The following is an 18,119-nucleotide window of genomic DNA, read 5'->3' as shown; positions in this document are numbered from 1 at the left end:
TTATGGTTGCAAATGTCTTGGTTTTCTTTATTAAAAGACAATACAGCATGATACAATGATACCTAAAGGTTCTGAATATAAGATGAAATGACAGAGGTCTGCAGTTCAATGCCAGAAAACCTTCTGCCACTGGCACTGGTCAGTCCCTGTTCATGATCGCTGCATACTCCTTCTGGTGTTAGAATTTGTGCATGGTAGTCTGTTATGATCGCTGCATACTCCTTCTGGTGTTCAACCAGCTTCAGGAATACTTGATACTTCTTGTCATAATACCTGTGGGAAACAAATGAATATGTTAAGTGATCTCAGACAAACTCTTACGCAGCTTCCCCTTACATTTAGAATGCAACTATATCTGTTATGGTTTTCCAGACACCCCCATTTTTTTCAATGCTTATAGTTTCCTGAGCAATGGTCATTATTATCTCTAGTATCTCTGACCTACATAGAGTGTTATCATCTTGATTTTATGAGTAAGGACATTTGCTCAGAAAGGTGTATCTAAGTAGTATAAAAATTAGCAGGGCTGGAATGGACACTCAGGTCTGTCTGACTTCACAGCCTCTTCTGTAATGTACTGAAGGTCTCTGGACCTTTCACATTTCCAGCTTCAACAAATATTTCATACATGGCCAGCCCCAGGTTTGACAACTGGTTTACAACCACAGCCTCACCAGGGACAAGACTAAACATCTGAATTGCCCTTTGCAGATTCCATACCTCCATTTCCTTTGCAGACTGTTTTATCTGGGAATCAAACCCCATGAAAATGTGACTAATGCCTTTCCCGCGGCTGTGCCCCACTTCCCAGGCAATCCCATAGTAGACCTGGCCCTCCCTGTCCTCTTCAGCTGACTCTCCAGGGGAAACCTCTCAGAACCTGGTGTTGGCGATGAGTCAGACGGCCTCACTCCTCCTGCTTGGGAGGAGCTGACATGGGGTGAGGAGGGGTTGGTGAAGCCAGGTTAGCATGTCTTGGTAGATTCTTGGATGTTCTGAAAGGAAGTCTGCATGAGGGATCTTTGGTGCAAGCTCGTTAATTGGGGGAGAAAGGTTATAAGAACAGCTCTGCAACTTCTGCTTGAAAACATCCTGAATAGATTAACAGGAGTTCCCTCCCCACAAGCATTTCTACTTTAAGCATCATGGTAACTCAGGGCTGCACAGGGCCAAACCCAGCTTTAAGAGGCAGACTCCAAAGCCTGGGTTTGAATCGCAGCTTGCTCTGTCACTTGCTCTATCACACAGCTGAGTGACCTGGGATATGTTACTTAATCTGTTTGTGCCTAAATTTCTCCATTTGTAAATGATAATTATAGGATCTATCTGAAGAGCTGTAGCGTGAATTAAATGAGGTAATCTATGAAAAGCACTTAGAATACTGCCTGGCTCATACTAAGTGGTATCAGTGCTGGTTAAGGTAAGTACTTTTAAAAAAAATTAATATTCCAATATTATTAATCTAGATATATGTGGGTTCTACTAAAACCCACTCTGTGAGTCTCTCAATTTATAAATTATAGAATGATTTTGGAAATAGCAATTTTCTTCTTTTAATGACACTCTATGACAATTTAATGCTAAGCAATTCTTTCATTCTATGAGATGGACTTCCTAACTTGGGATTCTTGAAACTGCAACAAGGGAGCTTCTCATGTACTTGAAGACATCCAATTTTAATACTGGTGACTTGGCAGCAACTTTGTTGGCCTCATTCTTTGTACAGTGGAAAAACATTGGCTTTGTGGGCAGAGAAACCTGGATGACTTTGAGCAACTTAAAAAAATTGTCTGAGCCTCAGTTTCTCTGATGTAAGACAGTAACAAAAATCTTAAGCAAAATAATCAACAAGATATACCCCATGAGCTAATAAATGTGAACTAATGTCTTACATAGTTTTATTATCCTAGAATACCAAGAGATGGATGTTTTTCCTTTTTCACACACAGGAAGCGGAGGTCCAAACCATGTTTTTTCTCTGTGCTTTTTATTCATTTGTTTTACTTTGGTAAAATACACAGAACGTGAAATTTGCCACTTTAACCATTTTTAAGTGTATGGTGTAGTGGCATTAAGAACACTCACATTATTTATTGTGCAACCATCACCACCATCCGTCCACAGAACTCTTCTCATCTTCGAAACTGAAACTCCATCCCATTAGACAATAATCCCCACTTCCTGCTCGCCCCAGCCTCTGGCAACCACATTCTACTTTCTGTCTCTATAATTTTGACTACTCTAATTATCTCAGAGAAGTGGAATCATACAGTATCTGTCTTTTTGTGATGGGCTTACTCCTTTAAAGTAATGTCCTCGAGGTTTGTCCACGTTGTGGCATATGTCAGACTCATTCCTTTGTAAGAATGAAACAAAACATATTTTGTTTGCCCATCATGAATGGATGCTTGAGTTACTTCTCTGTTTTAGCTACTGTGAATTATGCTGCTATGAACATGGTTCATCTCTTTGAACCCCAGCTTTCAGTTCTTTACCCAGAAATGGAATTTCTGAACTGTATAATAATTCTACTTTTCCCTTTTAATTGAGTTTATTGGGGTGACACTGGTTAACAAAATCATACAGGTTTCAGATGCACAATTCTACAACACATCATCTGTGTACTGTATTGTGTGTTCGCCATCCCAAGTCAAGTGGTAATTCTATTTTTAATTTTTGAGGAACCACCATACTATTTTCCACAGTGGCCACACCATTTTTATTTATACAAATAGTGTGCAGGTTTCCAGCTGCCCCAGATCTTTGTCAACACTTGGTATATATAGAGATATTTTGATAGTTCCCATCACAAAGAGTATGAGGTGGTTTCTCATATTTTTGATTTGCATTTCCTGAATGACTAGACATATTGAGCATTTTTCATACATTCATAACCCATATATTCTTTGGAAAAATGTCTATTCAAGTCCTTTGCCACTTTTTATTTGAGTTGTTTATTTTTGTTGTTGTGTTTTAAAAGTTCTCTAAATATTCTGGATATTAATCCTTTATCAGATACATGATATACAAATATTTTTTCTCATTCTGTGGGATGCTTTTTTATTCTGTTAATTCCTTTGGATGAAAAAAATTCCTAGGGCACTTTGAATAAACTGCTCTAAGATCACAGATAAATTTGGATGAGGTTTGGGGTCATCTTAAAAGGTATATTGAACCATAGTCACTAGATTATGCTTTCTGGGATCCTGACTTTTAAAATCAAGTGAATTCTCCCCACACTCAGTCAGTTGATTTTGTGTGGTACAGACCTAAGTACATGTTCCTTACAGATAACAATGTGATTTGAGACAAGGTGGAGATGTGAGAGTCAGTCGTAGGGAAACTGGCTCACTTTCTACTTGCAGATCTTCAGGCAGCCTGCAGATGGTGCTAGAGTACTGTGTGAGCCTCCTCCACAAAGGTTTCCCAGCAGACAGCAAGAAGCTAAGGATTCCTTGCAAAACGAGCCCATGAATTTATTGCAAGAACTTAAAAACAGACTCCCCTCAAAAGTCTTGAGAGGGTCAGAGAAGACATAGGGAAGAATAATCTGTTTCTAATTTCAACAAAAGAGAGATGCAGCCAGCCCATGGCTGCCCTATATGGGATCTCAGATCTCTCACTGTTCCCGAGTTGTGCTCCCAGCGTTGGTCCTCTCAGCCCTGTATTTAGAGAGGGGTTTCTATTTACAGGGGCTAACAGCCCAACTTCATTTGGAGACCTTCTTTAAGATAATAAACATAAATTAGATTACTTTGTCCATGGATATTTCCAACTGTGTCGAATACTGGCTGTGCTTTGGTGGGGTCAGCAGCTTTGTCTGTCCATTACACAAGGTGAATTTTGCTTTTAAGTCTCAACCTCAAATACTTTTCAAAAATTATAAAAGGCCCCTCGCACACTGTTCTTTCATCTTTAAACTGACTACCCATGACTTAGTAGATCTTTTTCATCTGTCACCTGCATTTTTGACAAAGCCTTCCATCTGATCTCTTTGCTTCTACCCTTAGGTCCTTTGATTCATCCTCTAAGAGGAATCTTCCTAAAATCTGCATCTGATTGGGTCTGACCACTGCAAATTTGGTATCTCCATTCTGACTGCAGGATAAAGTCTGAAAACTGCCCGAGAGGTGAGCCTGCCTACTCCCTCACATACTTCACATTTCAGAATGATGAGCTGTTTATGGTTACCTGACATACTGGGCTGCTCTCACCTTTATAACTTTGCCTGTCATTCCTTCTACTTGTCTTGTCCTATCTGACAATTTTTTAAAAGCATTTAAAAAGTCAGTTACACTTAATCTCTTCTCACCTCCTGCAGGGTCACATTCCTTAATTCCTTGGACTGCTATGTAGAACTTACCCCTTTGTTCTGAAATGATCTTTGTGCATAAGTAATATTGTATCTTATTCCTCTCTAAATCTAAGGCCAGTAAGCATGATGCTTTGAATATACTAGGAGCTCAATAAATTAGTGATTTGTGACTTGGGGTTAAAATACCAATCAAGGTCATGATATAGCCCTCAATGCCAAGTGATGCAAAGGGTGAAAGAATGGACAGATGCTTCTCTGTCCTCTGATGGAAGATACGAGAGATTCATGTTTCAGAACAGAGGAGGCCAGACATGCTGCTAATGGCCCAGGCAAAAGAACATGGTCTCAGCATTCAGAAGTCTCTATTTGACTCCCAGGTCTGGTCCTAACCAGCTTTGCGATCAAAGGTAACTGAAAGTGACTTTATATCTCTGGGACTTAGTTTTATTAACTATTAAATGAAAGGACTGGATTAGCTGACCTCCGAGGTTTATTCCAGCTCTTAGAGTTGCGTGTGTTTATATGCTTTCATTCCTTAGCACTGTGAGTATAAAAAATATAAACTTACCTTTTATCCTCAAGTCTGGGAAACACAACTTCCCCAACTTTGCTCATTCTTGCCATGGCCTCCTGTAAAAAAGAACAGAGTTGGAAAGCTAAAACAAAAGTGAGGCTTGTCCCAGGCAAGAGATTCTAATTAGAATTCATTTCCCATTAACATATTCAGTTGGTCCACTTTTTTCAACTTATTTTCTCTGGTAATGGGAATAAAGCCCCAACAAACAGTGAAAGTTTTATCTATGAGCACAAAGCCCGGGCTTAATAAATGGTTGTGTGTTGAGGCCTCCAGGGGACAGACAGCCCAGAAGGTAAAGTTTCTGTGATCACTTGCAGGGAATGGTGGGAGAGAATTATTTCCCCTTCTCATTGCCTGGACACCTGTGCTTAAGAAGGCAACATAATCAGCCACTGAGCACCTTGTCTACTTAAGACAACAATAACTGAATGGAACTCACTTTGCACCTGCACTATAGGATACAACATTTAGGCCCCTTCATTTCACCTTTGTTTTTTTTCCCCCAGCAGTCTGAAATTGTGAGTACTGACACATGACCTCTGGGTAGGAAAAGCTGACTTTAGTTCCAGAATGTGACTTTAGAACATGCTTGTCTTTACAGCGGAGCAATCAGGCAGACGGTGAATGGCAGCGTCTGGGTGGACATGGTCTAGCGTGTACAGCATCAACATCAACCACAGATTGTGTTGGCTCCATTATGCAACTGAAATGGTTAGGTTTCTGTGGGCAGGCTCCCGGTGCTGTTAAAGCTATGGGAAAGTTAAGGAGAATGGAGTGAACCCACACTTTGGAGTCCAGGAGACTTGACTGGGGAGATTGCGAGTAATAGCATGACAAAGGTCCTCAGAATAGGCCCTGTCTTAGGGACAGCTACTGAAATCTTATTATTAAGAATGTAGTCATTCTGAGGTCACACATGCACCACTTCTTATTTCACATATTTATTAATTACTCACTATGTACCAGACACTGTGCTGGGGACACAGACTTGCATAAAACATGCTCTTTGTCCTAGGGAAACTTTACGTGCTAGCAGGGTGTGGGAAGATGTAAAAAGCTAACTACCACACAGAATTTGAGGGACCCTGGGCATCTTCTAAACACATCCAAGTGGCCCCTGCTCATCCTTGCCACCTGTGATTGTTATACTCACACACACAGACACACACACTCACACATTTATTATTTATCATTAAGTGCCTTCTGACATGCTATGTATTTACTGGTTCATGTGTGCCTTATCTGCCTTCTCCAGTCCTTACCCTAACCAGAATATAAGCTACATGAGGCCAGGGCTTTTCTGTTTGCTTCTTAATCTCAGCACCTAGAATATTCATAAAACATATCAAGCCCCTTCCCTGGGCCAAGCACAGCACTCATGTATATACAGAATACAGAGATGGGTCCTTTCATCAAGAAGCTCATCGTAGAATGAAAAAGACATTTACCATGATCAAAATGGAATGTGATAAATCTATGTTGAAAGCAGATAAACTTCTTTTTAATAGTTATTTAAGAGTTAGGAAATGGGAAAACTTCTTCATCTGCTAATCACTTATGCAGATCTCCACTCATGTGGGATGCCCTACCAACTCTTCCCCAAGGATGGCAAGAACATTCAGAAGTAGCTATCTGCCCTCAGTGGATTTAAAAGTGCTGAGTGGGGCAGATGAGGGACGCTCAGAGCAGTGAGCGCATGGACGGCAGAAAGGCAATGGCAGCCCTAAGTAAGGAGGGAACTTTGCAAATTATTTAAAAATTATTGAAAACAAAATTATGGAGAAAGGACAAAACTGAAAAAGGGCTGCCTGGGGCCATTTTGTGAGGGGGCAAATAGTCACTTATGCCTGAGTAAGATCACTGGCCTCCCACTTACCAAGGATATTTTAAGGGCTCTGTTCACCCCAACATGTGTCAGAACATTTTCCTTCATAGACTAAGTCCTGAGTCCCTTAAAGTAAATCCTCTGTCTTGCTAAGATGTCCTCAGCAATGCCGACGGCTAACCTCCCACTTACTCGCCCGTCTTGCCCTCGCTTCATCCTTTAGAGCCCGGCTCTGCTGTGATTTAGGGAGGACCCCCTCTTCTCCCTCTCCTAACTCTTGAAAGTACCCTCAGGGAATTCTTCTTCTTGGTCAAGCTTGGGCCTCAGGCTAGAGACAGCTGTCCGGCACTGTTCCCATGGGTGGGACCCAGGAAATTTGTATCGCAGAAGGTCCCCACTTAACTGCTGTGTGGAACAGGCAGACCTGGAATTCCTTCTTCCTTTCTTCACACCACTTCTGCTTGTTTTTGAGAAACACCAGCAACAGATTTCAAAGGTTTTAAAAGAGGTTATTTTGTTTCTCAAAAAAGCACAGAATTGAGCATTGAACTTGGCTCAGCTATCTACTCCACGGAGATTTTTTCTGACTCATCCTGCTACCTGCCTCCTTCCTAGACTGAGGTTTCTGCTCCCATAGCAACTTGTGCTTTCGGCCATCATGACACGGCTCTGCGGTTTTCGGTTAGCACGCCAGTCTCCCCAGTTACACTGCGAGCTCCTAAAAGACAGGAACTGTCACAGTTATTTCCATGGCCAAACTCGGCATCTCGTATAGGGTACACATTTGGGGAAAGGATGTGATGGATGAACTTAGAGATCATACATGTGACAGAACGCTCAAATAGAAGTTTTGGCGGAGATCTAAGAATGATAGACATAAGACACCAAAGTGAGCTGGGAAAAGGCCACCCTGAAGATTTTGAAAAAGGGGTCGTCAAGGACCCATGAATCAACTCTTAAACCTTTCATTCACATGGAGAGTCAGAAAAAGAGCTGGATTTTTAGGAGACAGCTGTTGGTTTATTGTGCATCAGGCCTCCTTCTAGGGAAGGGCTCAGAGGAGTCTCCCCCTTCATAAGTCAAGAGAAGCAGGGCTTCTCGGAGACCAACAGGGAACTTGCTGGGACACAGTGGACTGGGTGTGACTTCTGTCTGTAAGAAAAAGGCTGGTTGGTGCTTCAGTGTCGAAGTGAAGGGACGGTTGCACCAGGGTCAGCCAGCACTGCCAGAGTCTGTCAGACTCCAAAAGGCATGACTGTTTCCCGCAGACCCTACCCTGGCTCATGTGTGAAAGGGCTGTCATGGGTTGTCTTAGATACTGTCCGATGTGGACACCTGCTGAGGCAGAGAACAAGTCTGCACAAAGAAGCTTGAGAAAAACTACTGGATTCCCAGAGGCTCAAGAGAAGAGTAAGCCTTCTACTAGAATAGAGAAGCATTAACAAGGACAAGACACTCATTTCCAGAAGTGGGGGTCCCCCTGGAAAATCTATGATGGAGCCTATAAACACCCATTAGGCCAAGAGAGCATGAAGCCCATTGATGACAAGGATGATTAAAGAACTTTCCTACACCCCCAGCCTCTCTTCGCTGACACCCTCCAACCGCCTCAGAGGAATAAGGAAAGGTAACATGCTGGAAAGAAAGTGAACGAGGAAGAAAGAAGACCGATCACAGCCACCTCCTCTCATTTGAAACAGACCCAGCTGGGGGAGTGGAGAGATAGCTCATCTTTACGTGATAATTGAAGCCATGATTATTGTGTGTTCCTTGACATTCTAATTTTTGAATTTTGGCTATGTCTTATAACTTAAGGGATCATAAAACTTGTATTATCTAAGTGACTTTGTATATACCCAAGAAAGTAGTGGAACCATCAGAATTTTTAACCAAGGCAGAGAAAAAATAGCTGCAAAAATGTAAAAGGGCAGTGGGAACACAAAACACAGCTGCCTCTCAAGTTTATCTCAAGAACTGTGTTTGTTTATATGTGTGCACAATAAACATTGGACCAACATATATTAAAATGTTAACAGGTTCAAGAGCATGGGTAATCTGGGTAATTTTTTCTCTCTCTTTGTGTGTGTGTGTGTGTTCTCTACATTTTCTACAGTGGCATATAGTGGTTTGGTAGTTTTAAGGAAAATAAAAATATACTATCTTCTAAAAAAAAGTCATGCTTACAGGCAGTCAGGATGGCTCGTGCTCACTCTCCTCTCTCCTGGGGGGCAGGACTCATCACGGGCATTTGACACAATAAGGAGACTGCCCAGAGAACCAGTGCTGTCACCAGAAATAGCACTGCTGAGTTTTCTAATTTCTCCAAATAATTAACATAAAACAGAAACCTCGTGAACCCACTGGCTGCAATAAATCTGGAAATTACCACAGCATAACAATACCGATTTATTATGGAAATGCTGACACGTGCTAAATATAGTCACCCCTCCCCCTCAGTATATTTCTGTTCAAAAGGGTCTATTTGAAGTTGGCCTCAAATTTCATACTTTTTGTCAGCAGCAGGAGCCGGACAATCTTAATTTGCAGCACGCTACCTCTTTGTTTGAGAGTCTAGACGGCACAATGAATGCAGTGACTTTTCTCTTTCCTTTTTGCCCACACAATGAAAGCTTTTTAAAAAACAAAATATTTTGTAAAATCGCATTTTAATCACTTCTTTTCTTTCTCTAAGGCAGAGCTATAAATAAACCATGAAAGTTCACATTTGATCGTTACTTCTGAAAGCAAGTGAAGGGTTTCTGTAGGGAAAAAATAGGGGCCCTGTGCCATGGCCATGAAAGGAGCCATTGATGGGTTGTGACCCTTCCCTGCTGGGTCAAGGCCGAGCTCCCAGTCTGCACACACTGCTTACCACTTCTCTGGGAGCCGCGTTGGCGATCACCAGGCCTTTGTGGGCACGGGAAACACCCACTTCTCATGCATATGGTCTGGTTTGGGAGCTACCAAAGAGGGCCTTAGGCTGCACTGGGGTGAGTGACTACAGAAATTAGGTTACAAAAAAGAAGGGCTCCTCAGTACCCATGGAGAAGATGAGGACTGCGTAGGTGGCAGGCACACTAACCCGGGGATTGGAGAACCTGGTACCTTCTCTCCACCCCAGGGGAAGAGGAACAATGGCCTTAAGGCATTAAGAAGACTATTGGGAAGTCTAGACTTAGGCACCAAAGGGCACCACAAGCCTGGCAGTGTCCAGAGACGCAAACTACAGGGAATAGCCAGGACCTGCAGTTGTGGAAGGTATACTGTGAGGTCCCTAAAGGGAGGGACCAGGTCGCTGTACCTCTCAGGCCTGACACGTCCTTGCAGTACAGGTGCTTGGTTCGTGATGGCTCAGTGGCTGAATGAAGGGGCAGTGATTTTCACAACAGGGACAATGTAGGGTCATCTAAGCCAGTGTTTCTAAAGTGGCACACATGCACTCCAGGGCGTGCTCAAGATATTGCATTAGGGTTCCAGAAGAAAATATTGGAAGTGCCATTTATATGATTTTTAGTCTAAGGAAATTAATTCAGCCTGACCACCACTTAATATGCAGATTATCACCAGATCCATTAGTTTGTCCCCCACATCATGTGGTCATGAGCCACGTAAAGTATATGAAGTTTCCCAACAACGGGAGCTCTCCATCACCGAGGAGACAACAGCATGGCACATGCTCCTCGGTCCACAGCTGCCAGGGATCTGCTGTGTGTTGTCAGTTACAAGGTCTAGGGATTCACAGGCATTGTCGAGTTTATTAAACTAACCCACACAAAATGGGCAACCAGTTGAAAAAGACTCAGTCAATGGTTTAAAGGTAATGGCGACAATTCAGACTCAAGAAAATAAGAAAATAGTGACACTTTTATTTGGTATTAGCTCTTCATACTGTAAAAACACTGAAGACCTACTCAGGTAAGGATTGGGGAAAAATCATCAAGATTACTGTTTGAGATAAAAATATACAGGCACAAACACAAGCATTTAGAAAGCATCAAAAGTAATTTTAGCCTTGGCTGGTATAGCTCAGTGGATTGAGTGAGGGCTGCAAACCAAAGGGTCGCCAATTCGATTCCCGGTCAGGACACCTACCTGGGTTGTGGGCCAGGTCCCCAGTTGGGGCCACATAAGAGGCAACCACACACTGATGTTTCTCTCCCTCTTTCTCCCTCCCTTTCCCTCTCTCTAAAAATAAATGAGTAAAATCTTTTAAAAAAGTAATTTAAAAAATCATTTCAAAAGTAACTGGCCACAGGCCATAGATGTATAGGGTACCTTTAGCTGCTTCATAATGTTAGTGTGAAGACAGCTGTGTTTCACCTGTTTTGTAATGTATATAATCTACAAGCAGAGAACAGGTCTACCTACACCTTTTATTAAATAACTTTCCATGTATCGAGGATACAGGCTCAAGTTTTTCTCACCGACAGGGTGTGTGATGGAAGAAATATTGAGTGAGCATTCTGACTGAGCAGACCATTTCCATGACCACTGCTACACTACTGGTTTAACCAACATTTCCCAGGTGCTAACTCTGGGCTGTGCACCATGCTAATTGCTTATGTACATGACCTTTTTAATCCTCAAAATGACTTTCTGACACAGATATCTTCATCATCTAGTCCCACATTATGAATCAAGGAAGTAAAGAATATAACAAACTCACCCAAGGTCATTAAGGAATATGTAGTACAAGCAGAATTCAAGCCAGTTTCTGTCTCCAGGACTTTGCCTGGCCCTTAGCCCAAGGGTCCTATACCTCACTGTAATGTCAAAGCCTCATCCTTCAGTCCCCTAGGATCAAGTTTAAACCCCATCTCTGCTGCTTATTACCTGGGTGATTGGTGAGAATGAGTGTGTGTGCACGCGCGTGTGTGAGACATGCCACTGCAGTACACTGTACCTTTTTTTAAGAGATGCTGACACATAGCTTGAAATACATGAATCTGCTTTCTTGAGGCACTCTGACTCATTTTACTGGAACACCAAGTTCACACGCTAACGTGTGGGCTGAGGCACATGACCCCTCCACAGAAAAACAGAAAGGATAGCAGTGTGATTTTCCTCCAAGAAGCACAAAGAAATGGCCAGTTGTTCTTTTATTTATTTGTTTTGTTTTCATTTTTGACACAGTCATCTTCTGACCCACATCTGCTATTCTGTGTAACCTCATGCACTGGAGACAATAATGTCGATTTAGAATCAGGAAGGGAGGACAGAAAGGAAAGAGTGGGAGAAGACTTCATCATTATGATATGAAGACTCGTACTCAGTTATAATGTTAAATTCTATCAATCTACCCACCTACGTACTTACGTATGCGCACATGTTTTGTTTAGGGTGTTGATTACATGGGGGTGCACATTTATATAATGTGAATTTCATCAAATTATATATTTAAGATCTGTATATTGCACTTTATGCATACTGCATTTCAATTTAAAAATTAGGAAAGAAACAACATCCTATATGTGTATAAATATATGCTGACATATTTATATTTTATTTAGTTTTCAGCGATATGCCTACTAAACAGAAATAAGCATTTAAATGCCCAGTTCTCTAATCTTGATTCTAAAATATAGTCTTTTGATCATAAAGGTGGGGTGGAGGTGTGGAAGCTCTCCAATTCTGCAGGAAATGGAAATGCTAGTGGAAAGATATTGGGTTTCAGAAACAAAAAGGGTTAGGCTAGTATCTGGGCTCTGCATTTACTGGATGTGCAATGCCGCAGTTTTTCCATCTATAAAGTGGGAATAATAGTATCTGTGCACGGCGCTGTGGAAAACGCAGTATCAGACTCTCTGACTAGCATCTCCTAACTGCTCTCCTAACTTCCATCCACTCTGGCATTCCCACAGTAGTCAGGGCCACTCGGGGCGGGGGGGGGGGGGGGGGGGGGCGCGGTTAGAAAGAGAGAAAGGAGAGTGCAGTGCCAGAAGTAGCAGACTCCAGAGTGGCACGTCAGGCTTTCTCAGTTATTGGTTAGTTGTACTGTCACAGACAAACTATTTCACTTCTTTAGGCCTCCTTCCTTTTCTGGAAATGGAGGTAATAGTTTGTTTCTTATAGGACTGTTGTTAGGATCCCATGAGTTATTTCACCTAAAGCACATAGAGCAGTGCCAGCACGAAGTAAATACTCTGTAAACTTCACGTATCTACTGTCCATTAACATGCAAGCTCCATGTGGCCAGGGGTTTTCTTTGATTCACTCACTGAACTAAGAACTGTGCCTGGTCAGAATGGGCAATCCATACTTGTGTGAAATGAATCAGTGAATGAGGTAGATTAAATTTTATCTCTCTGAGCTGTTTTTATCCACAATACTTCTGACACCAAATGTGTGGGGCTTTATGCTTCAGATCAAACTAATTTTCCGAATCTCCAGAGAATAACTGGGCATCCTACTATTCAACTTCATTTTGAAGCTAACTACCCAGAGTTAGCAACAGACTCCATAGATTTAAGGGCTCAGTTCCATAAGACTTCGGGTATCAGTCACCAGTTCAGGCCTCCCACACTTCTGACTGACCAGCTTTAAATCAGAGTTTCCCGTAACTAGCCCTCCCATCTCAATTTTGATAACTTGCTAGAACAGCTCACCGATGCAAGAAAACAGTTTGCTTACTATTACCTGTTTACTGTCAAGGATACACTGTGGAACAGTCAAATAAAAGAGATGCATAGGGCAAGGGATCGGGTGGGGCAGGTGTGTGCAGCTTCCATGCCCTCTCTGGGGTGCAGCACCCTCGGCTCTCTAAGCCCTGTAGTTTGGGGGTTTTCATTACATAGGCATGACTGATTAAATTATTGGCCATGGATGACTCACTCAGTCTCCGGCCCCTCTCCTCTCCCTGGTGGTCAGGGGGTGAGGCTGAAAGTTCCAGCCCTCTCTTCAATCAGGCCCCGGCCTTTCTGGCAACCTACCCCCTGCTGGAGCTATCTGAGGGTTCCCAGCCGGCTGTCATCTCCTCAGTACATAAAAGACACTCTTTTACCACCAGAGAGATGCCATGGGTTTTAGGAGCCATGTGCCCGGAATCAAGGACAAAGTTCAAATATTTACACTTTGTTATATAAGAGTCTCTCATTCCTAAAAACTGCAATGGACTCCCACTGGTTTTTTATTGAAATTCAAATTTTGCAGGATAGCCTAGAACTTCAAGATTGCGCTTGGGAAAACGTCGCCAGCCTCATTTCCCGCCCTGTTCACTGTGCTTGAGGTGCTGGCGACCCACTGGCCATTTGGCTGTTGACTGACTTGACCAACTTGCCCCTGCCCAGGGCCTTCCTGCTTCTCTCAGGCATGCTCCTGTCCTGGGATCCTCGACCGTCTAGCTTTTTCATATGATTTAGGTCCTTTTCATTTATAATCTCTGCGAGGTCACCATTGGCTGCTCTGAGCTGCAACAGTCCACCTTCCCCCAATACTATCACAGCATTTTACTTTCTTGTCTTTATAACCCTTCATGACCTGAAATTATATTGTTAGTGTACCTGCATCCTTGTTTATTGTCTACTTCCTCCTCTGTGGCCCTCACCTCCACTCTTCCTTCCATGAAGGCAGGGTCCTTGGCTTTCTTATTTCTTGATGTAGCCCCAGCTTTTAGCAGGGCATTAGTTGACCATCAAAGTATAAACTTACTGAATGTCTATTGGGGAGGTACTGTGTATCTGTATCTCGCTTCATTTAATGCACACAAACATTCTGTGACAGAGGTCTTGTTATCTAAATTTACAATGTAGAAACAGAGAGGTTCAGTGACTTGCCTGAGCTAGTAAGTGGCTTAGGTGGGATATGAAACGTGCTCTAACTCATGAGTAAGACCAGGCCTGTTCCTTGAGGGATTCCTTGAGCTCACAACCCACAGGCAGATGTCTAGTTCGTGACAATTTGTCTTGCTCTGATGACTTTGGGCTCTGTAAAACACTAAAAGCTTGCTTTTTCCACTGTCAAAGACAAATTCAATTATAGTCATGGCATGATTCTCACAGGGGTAGGAAGGTACACTCACTGACATATAAAAAGACTGTTCATATTAAATTTTTAAAACAAAATTACTGCCAGCTGCATGATGCTGAGTGAGACCCTTCCCCTCCCTGGGACTTGCTTTCCTTATCAGTGAAATTAGGGGGTTGGATTAAATGATTTCTAAAGTCTTGCCAACTCTGCAGTCTTTGGTTCCATGCACATATTTTTTTATTATTAACTCTCAGGTGAAAAGTAAACCAATGACTCCCAATGGTACATTTTATTAGGGTTTTACTAGGCTCACTCTGAGAGGGAATATACCCCTTTGTGTTTCTCTAGCAGGGAACAGTTTCCTTACAACTCAGTCACAGTAAACATGGTACTGGAGGGTGGCAAAAACATCAAGCTTCTTGCTTCTTTGTTGCTAAGAGCATCAAACAGATTACAGACTCCCAAACTACAAGCCATTACGCATCTAATAATCTATTGCTAATCAAAAAAGAAATGGTCCTGCTGACGTGTCTGGCTGAAAAGACGCAAAGTATTGCGGTAAGCTGTAACAGAAGTAATAACAACAATAACTCAACAACACTAACAATGGTAGCTAACGTTTATTGAGCATTTACTATGGCCCAGCACTGTATTAAATACTTTACCTACTTTCTGCCCCCAAATGAAAGATAATAAAATTACGCATCTTTGGAATCTGCACTCTTCTTTTTTCTAAGAAGATGTATGTATTTTAATATGCTTTGTTCCAAAACTTCGAGGTCTTTTTTTTACAAATTCTTTTGTTAAATTTTATTTAATCTTTATTGTATTTTCCATTACTATTTAGTCCCCTTATATCCCTTCTCCCCAGCAGTCACCACACTGTTGTCCATGTCCATGAGTCCTTTATCCTTTTCGCTCAATCCCTCCACCATCACCTCTGCCCACCCACCCCCCACTAGCTGTCATCTGCTCTCCATCTATGAGTCTGTCTCCGTTTTGCTTGTTAGTTCAGTTTTGTAACCTGTACCCTTAACCACACACTATGGAACAAAGGTGTTGGTGATGTACAGATCATAATTTGAATCCTAGCTCTGACATTTAACACTCTTGAGATTCCATTTCTTCATTTTTAAGAATGGGGACTTAAATATCTGTTTCATCAGCCTGTTGTATGGACTAATGCTTAAAAGTATAGATTATTATTGCTATTACTAATTATCCATCAGTGGAGACAGTATGCTTTAGGTCATGGGGTGGGTGGGTGAGGGAAGGTGTTGGGTGTCAATATTCTCCTGGCTCTCATTCATTATCATCCCAAGACAATTATTCCCCCATCTACAAGCAAACACCCTGCTCCTCTGAGGTGCTACCAGCTAATGATAGAGATATAGTCATACCTACTGCCCCTGCTATCGCTGTCAGCCTCTTGCTTACATTCCCTACAGTAAATGAGGCCAAGGCCAAGGCCTAGGTCGCAGTTTCCCCATCCACCTGGATGTTTCTCATTTCATGGGAGAGCTCAGCATCTGCTTACAAGACCCAAACAATGTTAAGTCTCATTGGTTTTAATATATTTCCAACTCCAGGAACTTTCATCTCTACTTTGCTTTAGCTTTCACTCCCACAGCCATACACTGAAACTTACCATCCATCTAGATGGCTATACTTATCTATATTCCAGTATTCTACAGTCATTTTCTGACTTAGTCCAATTCTCACATTTGCCCCAGCATTCTTACCAAATGTCCTCCCTGACCTCATGGTAATTTCCAGAACCTCAGTCTTTCCTTTTCTTTCAATCCAGGTACTCCTGACTCAAATTTCTTCCATAGCCAGGGTAGAATATACCATCCATTTCAACAAACACACTGACCAACAATAATCACCAATAATACTCTCTCAGTGCCAAATCCAATTGGTATCTCTAATTCACAAAAACCATTTAGCCAAGATATGCCTCATTTACGGATGTAAGGGAGATACTTTGTTTACAGTGGATCTAGCTAATGGGAGATGAGAAAGTACAACATTCCAAAAACTTTCAGAGTCTGAACATCTTGGAAATTTACACTGCCTCCTTCAAAGTTAACTCCCATACTGGCAAGATTCTTTGGCCAGCAGATCTGGAACTATAATGGGCAGCAAAGAACCAAAATGTGATGGTATTAGGAGAGTGCACAATGATTAAGCTGCAAGGAGTATTGGGTAGTCAGTAATTAGGTAAATTTCTTTGTGTTTAGGCTGGTAAATAGCCAAATTATATAAGACACAGAGTATCCATCCACCCATCCATCCATTTACACTCCTTAAATGTCTGTTGTGGATTTAAGCCAGAGCCATGTTAGAGGAAGGAGGTGGACACCCTGACCTTGCATTTAGGGCTGGCGTTAGATTAGCTCACAGAAGTCCCTCTGGTTAAGCCAGAATTTATTTCAGACCAACTTCAGGAGGGAAAGGCAAGTAGAGCGTTCGACTCTGAAGCCAAGAGTTGGGATGCCAAGGAGATCACCAAAGCACCAAACCACGAAGGGCTACCAGGTGACTGCAAGGCCAGCAGGTAGGGAGGAAGCAGAGGTCACCCAGGGAGAGGGAACGGCACGGAATGCGAGTGCAAGACAGGTCGCTGTGGTGTCCTTTTAAATTGATTTAGAATCTTTTCCGGATCCCCAGAGTCCCATGGTTTCCCTCCACTTCCCTCCACTTATTCTTCCCAACACACAGTAGAATAAGTGTTTATTTATCTCCCCACCTAGACTGTGAGACCTAAGAATCTAAAGGCTACAGATTTTCATCATTGTTCCCAGCAACTGATATAATACAAACAACTGTTCCACAGATGCTGAGAGAATGGAAGAATCAATGAGTGGATGGATGGGTGGGTGGATGGATGGCTGGATGAATCAGGGGTGTGACACCTATGTAAAGCAATGTTGGGGTCTCCCTCAGTTGTACTTTTTGGTATTTCCTAACTGTCAGGGCAACATATTCTTCATTGTCAAGTGTCACACAATGAAGATCACAAACTCTGGACTGCCTAGATCGAAACTTTGGCTCTTCTAACTGAATGGCTTGAGCTATTTGTACCTTTGGGCTAATCTCTTTGTGCCTCAATTTACTCATCTGTAAAACAGAAATAACAGAAATAATTCCTCATACAGTTATTGAGAAAATGCATGCAAACATCACATTAGTCCCTGGCACAAGTAATAGCTTAAAAGTTGAGTTATTTTTATTTATATAATGATTACATCCAACCCCACCCCAGCACTACACAGGATCTTGTACTGTTTTCTTGAGTGCTACTATTTAAAGACAGCACTTCCTAATCTTGTGCTGCACGTGACATGCTGCCTGGGCAGGGAAGTGATAAGGAGCATGGAATGAAGGAACCATTCAGTGCTGATTGCCAGCTGATGCATCTGTTTAATGAGGGG

At 42.3% G+C, this 18,119-nt stretch overlaps 1 protein-coding gene across 16 annotated transcripts in view; it reads right to left on the bottom strand.

Annotated features, from left to right (window-relative positions):
* The window catches only part of FGGY (FGGY carbohydrate kinase domain containing), a 385,020-nt gene continuing 366,901 nt past the window's right edge, over positions 1-18,119 (bottom strand). For 14 of the 16 annotated variants that reach the window (XM_053655576.1, XM_053655571.1, XM_053655577.1 and 11 more), the window contains 3 exons: positions 4,884-4,945; positions 233-273; positions 1-180 (listed from right to left, as the gene is read on the bottom strand). In XM_053655576.1, the coding sequence (XP_053511551.1) occupies positions 140-180; positions 233-273; positions 4,884-4,945 (144 nt within the window). In that variant the 3' untranslated portion in view covers positions 1-139. Of the gene's footprint in view, positions 181-204; positions 274-4,883; positions 4,946-18,119 lie in introns of those variants that run through there. The other 2 variants (XR_008389735.1, XM_037136225.2) reach the window with 2 other exon arrangements.

Source organism: Artibeus jamaicensis, unplaced genomic scaffold (genome assembly GCF_021234435.1).
Source record: "Artibeus jamaicensis isolate MK-2021 breed Jamaican fruit bat unplaced genomic scaffold, CSHL_Jam_final scaffold_1019, whole genome shotgun sequence".
Taxonomy (NCBI): domain Eukaryota; kingdom Metazoa; phylum Chordata; class Mammalia; order Chiroptera; family Phyllostomidae; genus Artibeus; species Artibeus jamaicensis.
The sequence above is the reverse complement of the archived record's forward strand: the minus strand, read 5'-3'. Positions and strand labels throughout refer to the sequence as shown.